The following is a 15,429-nucleotide window of genomic DNA, read 5'->3' as shown; positions in this document are numbered from 1 at the left end:
TAAAACAACATTATGTTCATTTTTGAGTAAGAATTGTTAGAGAAAAAGTTTATGGACTTGTCACTGTTTCAGAAAAGATAAGAGAATCTGTTTGTGTTTTTAATGCTAATAAGTGATAGGAGCTCTGATTTGAGCTGATATTTCTGAAAGTCTTTTAAGTTCTGAATCTTATTGCTTTTAGAAGTACAGCCCCTTTTTCATTCCACATTGTGGGTAATATCACTACACAACATTATGTAAATGCTATATTTAAATGTTATTGTTACAACATGTACAAAACGCATTAACAAGAATGTGCATTGTGAAATTATAAAAGCATATTATTACACTATGATACTCAGTTACAAAACTGTTATTTTGTCACTGCATTTGTAGAATGAATACTGGATGAAGTATATTGAAGTATATATGCAAGACATCATTATTCCTTTTCACAAATACATGTTATAGCTTATTTTTTCTATGATTTTTTTCTTTCTTTTTTTGCTTCAGATCCTACAACATATACAAGATATCACTGTAGTCACAATGCTGGTGTTCACTCAGTTGCTTTACCACTAGTCTACCAGTTGGAGAGATTTGCAGAAAAAGGTAAAAACTCAATGTCTTGTCCACATGAATAATATAGCTCGTAACTTGCAGCCACAGTATGGTAGGTATTAAAATACCTGTGAAATGTATGTACTACTACTTCTAATTAGTGAAGAGAATGACTGTTTAAGTAAATATATACTTGTACCTGAATGACAATTTTACTACTTATACCCCCCAGTGATTCAGTAGAAAATTTGATAATGAGGAACCCACTTTTTAGAAAATAAGTTTAGAGACAGTTTGACTGGGTAACTAAGAAAACTTGATTATGGATATACGACATTTCAACAAAATTATGTCATCTTCAACTACAAATAGTTTACAGAGACGAGAATTAGGCTCAGTTGTACATTTGTGAGCTAACACTGCTAAATACTGGCTTTCAATAGTCATGGTGGGCACAGCACAGATATATTAACATGTAGCTTTGTGCACAACAAACAGCTTAAAATAATACTGTATGTGACAGTTACAGAACAAAAAAGCCCAAGATATTTTGTTGGAAGTTTTGTTATTGAATGAACTAGTTTTAACGTGCGTTTCCTCTTCAGTTTCATTGTCACCTGTGAGACAGGAGAAAACCTATGTTCACAAACTTCTGGAAACTTCTGACAGCATGTTCTGTTTATGGCAGTTTTTCACTACCTGCTCTCCATGAAATTGTGTTAATGTATTATTATGTTTCAAAATGTATTATTGTGTCATTGATTTTCAGGTTTTTTTTCTTATGTTTTATTTAGTACTTGCTAAATGTGATTTAGGTAATTATTGTGTTCTATTTTAATCCATAAGAGGACAGCACTAGTGTCATTCCTCTCCTGCAGGAACAGGAGTGTATAGTGGAACACCTATTATGTACCCGACCCCTGCCTGGTAGCCCTTCAGCTCCTGTACTTGGATTAGCAGTTATGGCAAGCACAACTGGAGCATCACTGATCTGTCTGCTGTCTACTTGGGAATTTCTGGTCCTTCCTCTTGTGTAAGTATAAAGGTCCAGAACCAATTTTTTCAGATGATTTACAGTATACTCATTTTATTTCGAATTTAACTGAATGTGAATTAAGAAGATAGTGAGTTTCAGGTTTATAAACAGTGTATCAAACATTACTTATGAAGAATTTGTAATAGTACTGATGATGAAATATCATTAAAAAATAAGCATAGTTACATGCAGTTCATTTTCAACTGCTTACTTCAAGTAACCCTCAGTGTGGATTCCTGTACATGGTGAGGGAACCTCCCAGTGAAGGTTCTTTTCTTTCAGTTTACCTCCTCTGGAATCTAAACATCCACCCACGTGTTTGCCGTGCGTGGCCACCTGTGAAGGGGAGGAGAGGATCCTGGTGGTTGAGGGGTCCAACCCTAACACACCACTTTGGCCTTGAATTCTTGTAGACAGGTGGCCTTGGGGTGGCCCCTCTTGGGTAAATCGGCTGGTCCACTCAGACTAGGGTCAACCAAATACCAGTGTTGGATGTTCTCAACAAGGTTTGTGGACATTATATCTGATGATGCTGTTTGGGTATAATGCTCATGAAACCCTAGTGTTGCTGCAGTATTCTTGTTTGGCATTGTAGTGCATTCCCTTGGCTCCATGGTGGGTGGGGTCAGTGGGCACCGAAATTTCCCTTTCTTTATTATGGATACTTCAATTAAAAATCTTAATAAAATAGTGAAAAAAAAGTCTGAGCAGCAATCCTCACCATCTGTACCACCTGTTGTACCTCATTTTCTTATATTGCATTCACTTTCAGACAAAACTTTAGGGCAGATGTCTCCTTTTTTCATTCAGAAGGGACTAGAGGGACTTGCTGGCTGTCCAAAGTCAGTAAAGAAGCTTCAATCTGGTGACATATTGGTGGAAACATCTACATTTCAACACAATGAACTCCTCTTGCATTCAATGGCAATTGGGGATATACCTATAGAGGTTACACTTCATGCTACTTTGAATTCATCACAAGGAGTTATTGTTGAGAGGGGATTTCAAGAACATCCCAGAGTCGGAGATTCTCGCTGGTTTCTCCACCCAAGGAGTTTCTGCAGTGAGACATATCTCCACTCGCAAATATGGAGTTATGTTTCAGACCAATGTCCTCATTCTCACATTTACGTCACCACGTCTGTCTGCCACCACTAAGGCAGGCTACCTTAATTGCAGAGTACAGTCATACATTCCAAACCCTCTTCGATGTTTCCAGTGTCAGCGGTTCGGTCACTAAAGATCATGTCGTCGTTCCTTGACGTGTGCTCATTGCTGTAGCAAGGATCATGATGGCTACAAATGTGAAATGGATCCTCATTGCATCAGTTGCAATGGCTCTCACCTGTCCTACTTTCGTTCTTGCCCTAAATGGTTGGAAGAAAAAGAGGTGCAGCATTTGAAAACAAGTAATAACATTACCTATCCTGAGGCTCGAAAATTGCTGTCCACCACCTCATCTTGGACGTAAGCTGCTGCATTTCATTTCACAACTATTGTGGGAGTGCAGACAGATCTCTCTGTGCCTCCTAAAGAATCGTTCTCCAAGCAAATGAAAAGTCTTTTGATCTCCATGGTTAAAAAAGTTGATGAATCAACTTCAACACCTATTTCTGTCCCTTACATATACTCCAGCAAATCCCAAGATTCACTTCCTTTGGTTTTGAGTAGGGCATTTCCTTGGATACATCTTCTTCTCCCACCCCAAGAAGCAAAACGATCATTCGTTCACGTATTCAGTCACTGGAATCCTCTTCCAACAACAAAGTCCTGTCCAATCGACTCGGCAGGATACATGGAGGTCGATAGACCTCTCTCGAATAAGGACAGTAAGGAAAAAAGATGTGGTTGTGAACAGAAGGGATCCACACCCAATTCACCTTCACATAAATAAAAATGGCCACCCTGATACAATGGAACTGTCGAGGTTTACGTTCTAATCTGGATGACACCAAAACACTGATTGCTTCCTACCATCCTGTATGTCTTTCCTTACAGGAAACATTTCTGAAACCTGCCAATACAGTCACCTTTTGACAGTTTTCTTTGTACAGAAATGGCAGGCTGTGTGATGGCCGAGTGCATGGAGGAGTGGCACTGTTGGTTGATCAGCATGTGCCCACCCTGTCTTTGCCACTCGATACACCCTTGGACGCAGTAGCTATCCGTGTTTCCTTGGGTCAAACCATCACTGTTTGTTCTCTCTACCTGTTGCCTGGAGAGACATATGATCAATCAGTCCTTGATGCTCTCATTGAATAGTTGCCGTCACCCTTTTTCATCCTGGGGGACTTTAATGGACATAATTCCCTCTGGAGAAGTGCTGATATTGATAGGAGGGGTTGCTGACCACAACCTTTCTCTTTTCATTTCTGGTTCTTCTACTTATTTCCATGCACCTAGTTAGTCCTTTACTGCTATTGATCTCTCAATTTGCTCCCCTTATTATTTTCCCATTTTTCACAGAAGGTTAACAATAATGCACGAGGCAGTGATTATTTTCCAATAATCTTGAGAGAGACTGACCATGGTCGATACCACCCGACCCGCGTGCCCCGGTGAAAGCTGGATCACGCTAACTGGCCCTATTTCACTGCTCTCGCAGAACTTGATCCTGTCATCAATAGACAACTGAGTGGTAGCAGTAACTGACTGTATTATACAAGCAGCTGCTCAATGTATTCCTAAAACCTTGACACATTTTCACTGTATCCTTGTTCGTGAGGGAATCCTGTCTGCCGCATGGCATGGAAGGCTCAAACCTGGGGCTGGGATACTTTCTGTAGATATTCCACATTCTCAAACCTCATTGCTTTCCAGCGGGCTCATGCACATGCTCCGTGGGTAAGACATAAAAGCCAGAAGGAATCTTGGATTAAGTTCACAACCGGTATATCTTCTACCACCAGTTCCAAAGTCATATGGGACAAGATTCTAAAGGTTAGTGGGTGATAAAATTCTCCTTTCAGACTTGCTCTCTGATGGCCAGCAAGTAGCTGATACCTGGAGCATTGCAAGTACTCTAGGTGAAAGCTTTTGTCGGGTATCTAGCACTTCTGCTTCTCCTTCCACCTTCTTTGCCATCAAAACTCTGGCAGAGCAATCACCTTTTTCCTTTCAAGCTGATTGTCTCTATGACTATAATTGTCCCTTTACATGGGTGGAACTCAAACTGGCCCTTCATCAATCTGGAAGTATATTGATCGGGCCTAATGATGTACATGCTTTTCCATCTATCACCTGCTACTCCTACTGTTATTCTGATTGTGTTTCACTGGATCTGGCAGGAGAATGATTTTCCTGATGCCTTGTGCCAGGTTATTGTCCTACCTTTCTCTAAGCCTGTGAAGGATCCAAAGATTCCTCCAAACTACTGTCTAGTTGCTTTGATGAGCTGTCTCTGTAAGACCTTAGAAAGGATAGTAAATGCTCATCTTGTTTGGTTCCTCGAATCAAACAACCTCCTCTCGCCCACCCAGTGTGGGTTCTGACGACAGCGCTCCACCGTGGCCACCTGATTCGACTTGAAACTTCAATCAGAGAAGCCTTTTTCAAATGACAACATCTTGTGTCAATATTCTTTGACATTGAGAAGGCTTATAATACAATATTATGGTATAGCATTTTGCAAAACCTATATATATATATAGGTTATGTGGTCATTTGCTCATTTTTTAAAAAATTGATTCATGGACAGGAGATTCCAAGTTTGTGTGGGTTCCATTCTTTTCTACAGGAACTTGGAGTTCCTCAGGGTTGTGTTCTGAGTGTCACACTTATCAGTATAAAGATTAATGCCATCACTGAACAACTCCCTCTTACTTTTGCAAACGGGCTCTACGTCGACGACTTTTACATATTGTGTCAGTTGTCGAACATGAGGTATATTGAGCAACAGCTACAGACTGCCCTCAATCGTTTACTGAAGTGGACCACAGCAAACGACTTTAACTTCTCTCTCTCTCTCTCTCTAAAACTGTTTGCATGCACTTTTGCTGCCAACAGGGTATTTACCCTGATATTGAACTTCATATTGGTGAAGTTGTGCTACCTGTGGTCTCTGAAACTAAGTTCTTGGGGCTTATCTTTGACTGTAAGCTGACCTTTATACCACACATCAAATGTACAAGAGCACTGAACATCCTCCATGTCCTCTCTTCCATCATTTGGAGAGTGGATCGACGTTTGATGCTAAAGATATATCGTGCTCTTATTCAATTGAAATTCAACTATGGATCACTGGTGTATGGCTCTGCCATACCATCGGCTGTGAAGATGCTAGATCCTATTCATCATCAAGGCCTTTGGCTCTGCACTGGGGTTTTCTGCTCTTCCCCAGTTCACAGCTTATACATAGAGTCTCATGAACCTTCTTTGCACTTTCACCATTTGCAACTGTCTTTACCATATGCTTCGAAACTTCATTCCTTACCAAAGCATCCCATCTGGGGTTGTGTTTTCCTTCCTGGGCAGGCCATACTTTTTCAGAACAGATGATCTGGCATTGCTCTTTTTGGCCTTGGTATCCAGGCTCAGTTGGATGAATTGTGTCTGTCCTTGGATAACATTGCCATATGCACTGGTCAGCCCATCCCACCATGGCTTCTTACAGTCCCTATCTCATCATTTTCTTTTATCTGGAACTGATGCACCAATGTGTAGTCTGTGTAACACTCAAGTCACAATAAGCCACATTTTACTTTCTTGTCGTTGTCACGACTCTCAACAATGGCGCCATTTTAAACATATTCTGTCCCAAGGTTTATCCATAACGTTAGACAGTGTTATTGGTGATGGTGACACTGTCCACCTTGGTAATGTTTTTAGTTTTTTAAAGGCAATTTAAGTTTTTAAATTTATACATTACACCTTTTTAATGTGGCTTCCTTTTAATAATCACAGTTCATCTAGTTCGATTTGAAATTAAAAACAGGCCATAACATTAAATAACTCGAAACCACTACTGGAAAGACCAACTTCAGGTGACTAATGCTGCTGATTGAACTACCTGTTAGTCATCCTGGTGAGTCATTATTATAATTTTGCTACACGTCTTTTTAAACCTTTTTATTACTTTCCTTTTTGAAAATGGCTATAACATCAAATAACCAGGACTGGAAAGGACAACTTCAGGTGACTGACAGTTGTTTTTTACTTGTTATTCTTCCTGGCGAGTTATGATAATTACAGTTACGCGACAGAAAGTCCTTTACAACTTTAATTACTGTAGTCTTTTTCTTAACGTTGTAGACCTAATGTAATCATTGGTTTTATACTATTTATGTATTTTTTTTATCTTTGTTTTGTTTTACCTTAATTTCCTTTTATGAATTTTACCAAATTTACTTTTAACTTTTTACCAGATGTTTAGCACAGAAAGCCTAGCTGCTTTGTGCTATAAAACAGTAAATCAATCAACCAACCAACTGCTTCAAGTATTTAGGCCACTGGTAAACCTCTAATGTAGGAATTATTTAGATAAAACATACTAACTGCTTATCAAACTCGTGTATATAAATACATTCAATGTTACAAAGTAGGATATGAATGTTTCAGAGTTTTCTGACAGATTAACAATGCTTTTAGCATAAAACAGTACACATGAATTATTCATTCTGTATGTGATGATGTAATAATTTATTGAAATATTCTTCATAGTTGATGTTTGTATAAGCATGAACAACATCACTTAGAATAAAAATACTACCTAACTCACTACAAAGAAAAAGATTGTTTTGATAAATAAAATTATTTACAAATTGTTGGAATTATTTCTGTGTTTTTTAAGCATCAGTTGAGGAAGCAAAGGTACTTCTGGTTTCCTTGCATATGTGATTGGAATACCTAGTTGAAGTAAATTACCATTTTTGTTTTGAGTTTTTATATAAAAATTACACTTTCACTCTATTTTGAAATCATAATTTTAAATTTCAATCCAAATTTGCTTCACTAAATATTTATTGTTATATTTTTATTGGATACTAATTATTTGGTATTATGCACAATTTAAACCTTATATCATAGGTCATCTCAGAGTATTGATTGCATTGGTAAAGTTGTTCTATCTAGTAAAAAAACTAAAGAATGTGTATTTAAAGATATCAAGTTTATACAAAGTTATTCAGAATATTGTCTTTAGTCAAACTATAACTTTAAGCCTGAAAACTATTAATGAGTCTTTGTAAATTGATATCATTAAATTGACATTGTTTTATGATTTCAGTATTTGTGTTATATATTGAGATAGGTTAGACACTTTTTTTTTGTAATTCATACTGTATGGATATGATGTATGTACATGGAGCTTTACAGACAAGCTGCCAGATTTATCACATATTTGTTCACATCTTGGATAGACCCAAAGAATGCTATTCCCCATAATTTTCTAGCTTCCCTTTGGCTTATCTGTAAGTCTGAGGATTTATAGCAGTAAAAATTAGGTTTTGACACTTACTTTGGGCACAGGATAGATAGCTTACCATGTAGCTTTGTGTCTAACAGCAAACACTCATTTTCTTTGTTTCCGTCTTTTCAACATCAATGTTCACAAGCCATCCTGTTTTCATACTACTTATTTTGTGTGTGTTTGATTTTTATTCTTTGTTGTTCCAGTAAGAGGTGTCCTCATTTCTTTTTGTAGCAGTTATACAAGCCATACATGGAACTGACCATACACTGAAGTCTTCACAATCAGCTGAGCTGCTTTTGATTTTTATTAGCTCTGTTGAGGACAAGCTTTGACAGACTATACTTTATGTTTGTTATACACTAGTTAATTTACCAGGTTATGTTCCTTTATGTCTCTCACTGTATTTTTATTTTATGTTGATTCCTCTATCTTTTGAATTGTTTTCATTGAATCTATACGAGATGATTTTGGTATATTTATACAGTCATATTTATAGCTTCTATATTTTTCTCCTCTGTTGTTTTTATCATATATCATATTAAATTAGAACTTATTATTAGTGTAATGTAAATGTTTTTTTCAATCCTGTGATTGTTGTCTGTTCTTTTCCAATGTCAAACTTGTTTTTAAAGGACTTCATACAATACCAATACTCCAATCCTGTTGTCTTCAGAGCTCAGAGAAACCATCTTTTCTCCAGTGCATCAGCTTCATGGGGAAGGATTCATGCAGCATATTTACCAGATGCTCCAAAGAACAACCTCTACTCCACTGCTGAAATATGCTCATCCTTCTGATGGAACAGGGCCACCCCCTCAGCACTGTCTGGACGTATTGAGCCATACCACACAACACCTTAGAGAAGATTACATCCAACGATTAGATGGAGTTCAAGTGATGATTGAACGCAGGTTAGTTATGCCCTGTATAAATTACTACAGTGTACGTATTGGTCTGTCTATGAACTGAGCTGGTATTATTTTATATAGTTTGAATGATTCACAGAAGTATCAGGGTAGTATCACATGTTCTATTAACTCTTCACTGTGCATGAATGGATGTATGCTTCTAAGACCACATTTAAATAAATGAAGTGTATAGAAGTCCATAAATACATTGACAGTTGTACTTGCAGGTATGTTAAAGAATATCATTCACTCCCTATATGCAAACTTAGACGTGTGAGTTTGCACTTTATTCTGACTTATCCATAACTTCTGTGCATCCAGGCTGTATGGTGCAAAGAATTTCATTTTTAATTCTGCTTTATTACACATTTTATGGCATTAATATTTTCCTTTATTTGAGAAGTCTGCAGCAACATTACAGCCTGATAAAGTATTTACAGTGTGTGAATTACTATATAAATTTTTTACAAATCATTTTCAATAGCAAATCACCTTTTGAATCTTGATGTTTCATTGTATGAACATCCTAGAAATGACTATGGCATTCTTCTCTAGCCATAAGTTACTATTGCAGCATTGCCTTGTTCAGTCATTAATACACTGTGAAAAATACATTTAGTTGTTCACACCTGCAGAAAAACATCTGTGTTTTTGGAGCATTTGATTAAACATTCATGAACTTTATAAACAGTAGCTGCTGGTTATTCATCTTGTAATATAACTTCTTAAATGTTATTTCTTTTTATTTTCTTTTTTTCTTTCTTTCTCTCTCTCAAAATGATAATTCTTTGTCAAACATAGAAATAGATTCTGATTTGCAGTCATGTTCAGTCATTATAGTAAGTTTTTAAGATGATAAAACGTAATGCAAATCATATTCGCCATGTAGAAATGCTCCGTTAACCCTTCTGTAACAGTCAGAAATTGCTTCAAGTATATTACTATGCAGACAAAGCATATTATTTTCTCTCCTCCCTTTTTATTTACTCAGCTATTCATACAACTATCTTTCTTTGGTTGATGAATCATTAGACCTACACCTTATGTATCAACTAATTATATTTTAACTTCCATATTGCAATTACAAAATATATTTTATAAATGCATTTAAATTTTCTCATAAACCATTACCACATTGACAAAGAATGATTTAACACCACTGTTATTTTATATAATCATGTTATGACCTTATAACACTTAATTTGTTTGAGTAGAAGAAAAAGTTATTTAAAGGGAAAGTTATCTTTTGATATACATATTTATTGACCACATAAATCTTTTGATTTACCTTATTGTGAAGTTTCTAAACCACAAATACAGAATACTCTGCTCAAGTTGGTTAAAGACATTTATCTTAAAACTACAGGACTTGATAGTAGACTTGTTATTATGTGAACTGTACCATTCAAGAATTGCTAAGCATTTTTTTTATCTGTTGATTAACTTAAAACACCATCTAATGCTATTATTTAACACGTGTTCTACTCTGATATGTAATTACTGTCTGTGTCTAAGTTCTTAGGGTCAGTAGTCAGTGTTTAAATACACTTATCACTTAATTGCATCAAATTAGTAATCCAGTAGTTATTTATACAGCACATCACAAAAAGCTTTATCAGTGAACTTATCACATTTTAAATGATCATATGAACAGCATTATGGACAGAGAACAAAAAATGCACTTTTGATTACATAGTTCATAAAATGAAAATATTCAACCTTGATATACAAGTCTGAATGCACAACCTTCCTAGAAGGGATTGGGTCCATACAATGTTTTGCATTCTTGTATTTGTCTTCATTAGGTCTATCTGAAAAGGAGCAAAGTACACAAATCATGGATCAACCTCTTCCAAAAAAATGTATTGAATATTCATCTTTTTCTAATATTGATAATAATACAAATTGCCAATTTTGCACCACGAGCTCCATCTTTAACCAGCATATCATTTTTACATCATACTGTAAAATGCTGCCCCATCAATTGTCCCCACCCCAAAATATAAATGTTTAGTATGATTAATAATGCATAGTGTGGGAAAAGAAAATCATGATTAACTTGTAAACAAATTACCCTTTTTGATGTTTAATCAAGATTTGAGTAGCATTACCCATACATTTCACAAATTACAGCTATGTATGATCTTTAAATGTGTTTACAGAAATCAGATAATTGCATAAATCATTTTTATCTTCTAAAAATAAGCCTCATTAAGCAATTTTAACTCTTCCATTACATATATTTAGTTACTTTTTATGTAAAACTGTTTTCAGCCAAGTGAACCCGAAAAGTGTACCAAGAAATATTTTTAACAAAATTATAAACTTTAATCATTGTTGACTTTGTTCGTCACTAGCTCCAAATTTTATATATTATTAGAGAACTGCTCAGTAATTTTGTGTTCAGTTGTAGTCACATGTTCATTTTGTTTTTTGCTGTTTTGACAAATTATAATTTAGCCTCACAGTGCAAGTAAAATTCTTAATTTTATGCATCTGAAAATAAACTGTGTCAGGTCTGGTGCCTTTAATGAACTATTGTCATTTACATTTCTTTTTTTAATCAAGAATTATTTACATTTATGTGGGCCATTCATAAAGCTTGTTTAAACTGAATTTCTATAGGGTTAGAGCACTTAAAAACCAAAAAGATCAACAGTTCATAGATATTCAACAGTGTTTAAAAGAAAAAGAGATGTTGTGCCATGAAGCTGAAAGACTAGCAGAAAAATACGATGATGCATACACACGACAACAAGAACTGGTTCTACGGTAAGATATTTGAGCTAAACAGTCAGAAAAAGTAAATATACAATAAAACAAATTGTGCCAATGTACTTCTATTTTTGGGTAAATATATTAAAATTTTTGCCATTTGAATAATGTTTTAAAATAAAACTCCATAAAGTGCAGTTTCCTGTTTCTAATAATATTCTAAGCAAGAACTTGTGAAAAAAATCACTGTATTTAAACACTCTTTTTACTTATTCTGGGAAATTAAAGCAAAAACTGTTTTATTTTTAAAACATTTATTAAAAAAGTGATGGGTTGAGAAATTTCTTCAATCCTTTTGGGCTAGTTTGAAACCAGTCGTTTTCACTGTCAGTGTGGCATGAACTACAAGAGTTTGTAAAGTTTGAGGTATATATTAATCTCTTATAAAATGATTGTGTAATTATTAGAATGGGTACATAAATTGTCTGTGCATGAAAGTTTTTGCTACATATATGTGTTATTTGAAAACTTTGTCAACCTTGAGATTTTTCTAAATTTGAGGAGATACTTTTTGACAAATGGTTGTAATATATAGTTTTATAACAAATGTATTAATAATTAAGATATAGATGTAACTTACTGGTTCCTCACAGTATTAGAAAAAATACACCAACCAATAGCATAGCTAGTCCTAAGTGTTTATGTTGGCTCAGTAGGTTATGTGATGTAACTTTAAAACAATTTGCTTTATCCTGATTTTTTGTTTGCAAACATATGAATATATGGGCCCATGTGGATCTTACACTTCTACCAGCAACTGATGTAATAATTTATTCATAACTCTGGGAATTAAATTGATAACTAATAGTGTGACTTCACACATCTGCCAACATCAGTTGAAAATACAAGTGTCATACCAAGTTGCCAACAGACTTGTTTAACATTGCTGTGTATATAGGTTAACTAGATGCAGACCTGTGAAGTGCTCATTACGAAGACTACTGCAAGTAACATTTGGGTTTTAAAAGCAAAAATGTATTGGTCTGTTGCTTGTTTGTCAGATTTAACACTTAAAGATATCAAAACATCAAATTTTTCCCAAGAATATATCAAAGTAGTCAAGTTTACAGTGAAGCTTGCATGCTTTTTATGTGCCACTTGTGTAGAAAATAAGCTGTACATGTATAATTATTGAGATATTAAATTTGTCTTTAAAAGTGTACCAAATGTCAAATTCATTGTTCTTGTTATTGTTCACCTAGATCTAATCAGTAAAATAGCTTTTTTAATGTCTGATTAAATGGCATGTTGCTGCTATTAAAAGTTTATGGTTTTATAAAATCAGTTAACATTTCTGAATTTGTGTGGTTTCCAATTATTAGAAGATACTTATAAATATCAGGAAGTAAGTAAATTATTAATGCATCACTTTGATAGCTAAGTTTTATATTAATTCACTGGTAGCTCCTATGATAGCCAGAGTTTCAACTTTTCAGTTTTGTTGTTTTTATATAAATATTTTAAACATTAACATAATATCATAATTAAGACAAAAAAAAATTCAAATTTGAAAGTATCTGAAAATATAATTGGTTTTCAAGAGATATTCTGCTTTAAATTAGCAATTAAAGAGCCCCTCCCCTCCAATAAAAAATTCTCCATTGTCTTTTGCATAAAATTCCCTTGCAGGTGTAATATGGCAAAACTATCAGTATTTGGTTATCCACTAAATGAAACATTGTTACTTCTGTCCTTTCTATAAAATGAGTTGTAAATATGTACAATGTATTTTTGTAGAATTGAGCAATTGCTACAGCAGCTCCACAAACGACTTCCTGTCTTGTCAGATGCAGAACTTGATATGAAACAAGAACTCCTAGCTTGTGAAGAAAAACTAAAATGTTTCCGTAATTCCCTTGAGCACATTCACACCAAGCAAAAGTATCAGGCTGACCAGATGATTGTCAGCAAACATAAAGCAGGCTCTGAGTTTATTGACAGAGGCTTTTCAGCAGATGTTGATCAGTTGCAACTTAAAAAACTAACCGAGGTGCTAAAACATCAGTAAGTGAATTGCGAAATTTCCCAAAACCAGTTCTATCATTTATTTACATCGATAGTCATAAGACTTAACACTTAAACAGCATTTTTTATTATCATTATTACTATTTATTCTTTTTCTTTTCATATTCCTAAAATATATATGTTAATATTATCCAAATATAGACTCTTGCTTCCTTATTTCTACTATTTCTAAAGACATTTTTAAGAATATTATAATACTTCACCAATAAACATGGTTTTGGGGTAATTAACAAAAAAAGATTTATATAAAGAAATATATTTATATTACAGTATGAAATATGGGTTGATGGTAACCATAAGCTTTTATGTGGATCACAGAAGTGGAAGAAAATATTTTATTAAATATGAATTGTTTATGAACTTGAGCTCATATAAGCTAATGCTATACCTTTTTGCAGCTATTTTATTTTTGTAAAGAAACTAAAGAATATTCTTTCTTCCTGAATGAATATGATTTCATATAAATAGTTTACTTAAGCACATGAGAAATATGTTATATTCACTATTTGTGAATGTTGGAATTCGATGTTTCGTTCATATTTCTTAGTTTGATTATACTTTAGTTTCTCCAAAAATGTTACTTTTTCCTTTGATAGTTTTCATTCTTTTATAGTAATAAATTCGTTATCACTTCATGCCTGTGATTAACTGATTTTTTGGCAGCTCATAAACACACTTCACTGAATAAATTGCAGTGTGTTTTGACAAGTAGCTTTTTTTGTTTTGTTTTTTGTTAAATTTCATGAAAAGCTACTTGGGTGGTCTCTATGCAAGCTGTACTTAACTCAGAAGTGACAGACTAGAATGAATGCAGCTTGTCTACACCCCCAACTGCCAACCCCTTTGTTACTGATATACCACTGTAATGTGGAATTGACAGTCATATTGTAACACTTTCATGGTTGAAAGGGCACTCATGTTCAGTACAAGATTGAAACCCATGACCCAAAGTCAAGCACCTCAACCATTAGATTATACTGAGCTCAACTTAGGTATTAAATTGAGGTGACTTAGACTTGTGATTAATGCATGTTTTTTGGTTTTTTATGTTTGTAGTTTTTGATTGAATTATTTTCTTCAAAATTTTAGAAAATTCCTCTTCATGAATCCCTTTTTCTTATACCAGACAAATAAGATTTATGTTTTAATCACAGATTATTGTTTCTTTTTTTCTTTTTTTTGGTATTAAGTTACTGTGACTTTTTTAATCTTTTTTATGGGTAACTTTCTTAAACACTTAAATGCTTAAAAAATGGATTCATTAAGATATAGGTGAATTTACTTGAGTGTAATAACTGTGGTTGTTTAAATTTAAAACTGTGAATGAATTTTTAAAAATTGCTTTCCCAGGTTTTACTCTGATATTTTCTCAGTTTGAAATAATATTGTGAGGAAAAAATAACTGTTCTAAAAGTTTAACTTAGGACACTTCCAATAGTCTTAAGCTCATTCTGTTAAATATTGATCATTTTTATTGTTTGTCTTTAGTTAAATACAGACAGTAAAGTTTTTCCTTTTGTGAATAGAGAATGCTTTTCCATAATTGAATACAATTTAAACTTTGTACAAGAAGCCCTAATAACTAATCAAGTTCATACTATTTTAATTCAAATTGACTATTTTCTGTACTTATGTTTTGGTTACTTTTCTGTTTTTGTTTGTTTTCCTTATGCAAAAGCTATATGGGAATATTTTAGAATTTAAAAGTAATTTTGGAATTTTTTTTATTATTTTTA

General features: G+C 34.1%; 1 protein-coding gene across 1 annotated transcript in view; it reads left to right on the top strand.

The window, feature by feature from the left end:
- mbo (Nuclear pore complex protein Nup88) overlaps positions 1–15,429 on the top strand; it is a 30,223-nt gene that overhangs the window by 11,348 nt on the left and 3,446 nt on the right. Inside the window, 5 exon segments of the mRNA XM_076469077.1 lie at positions 493–591; positions 1,387–1,573; positions 8,618–8,896; positions 11,519–11,665; positions 13,406–13,672. Of these exon segments, the coding sequence (XP_076325192.1) occupies positions 493–591; positions 1,387–1,573; positions 8,618–8,896; positions 11,519–11,665; positions 13,406–13,672 (979 nt within the window).

Source organism: Tachypleus tridentatus, chromosome 1 (genome assembly GCF_004210375.1).
Source record: "Tachypleus tridentatus isolate NWPU-2018 chromosome 1, ASM421037v1, whole genome shotgun sequence".
Lineage (NCBI taxonomy): Eukaryota > Metazoa > Arthropoda > Merostomata > Xiphosura > Limulidae > Tachypleus > Tachypleus tridentatus.
The sequence above is the reverse complement of the archived record's forward strand: the minus strand, read 5'-3'. Positions and strand labels throughout refer to the sequence as shown.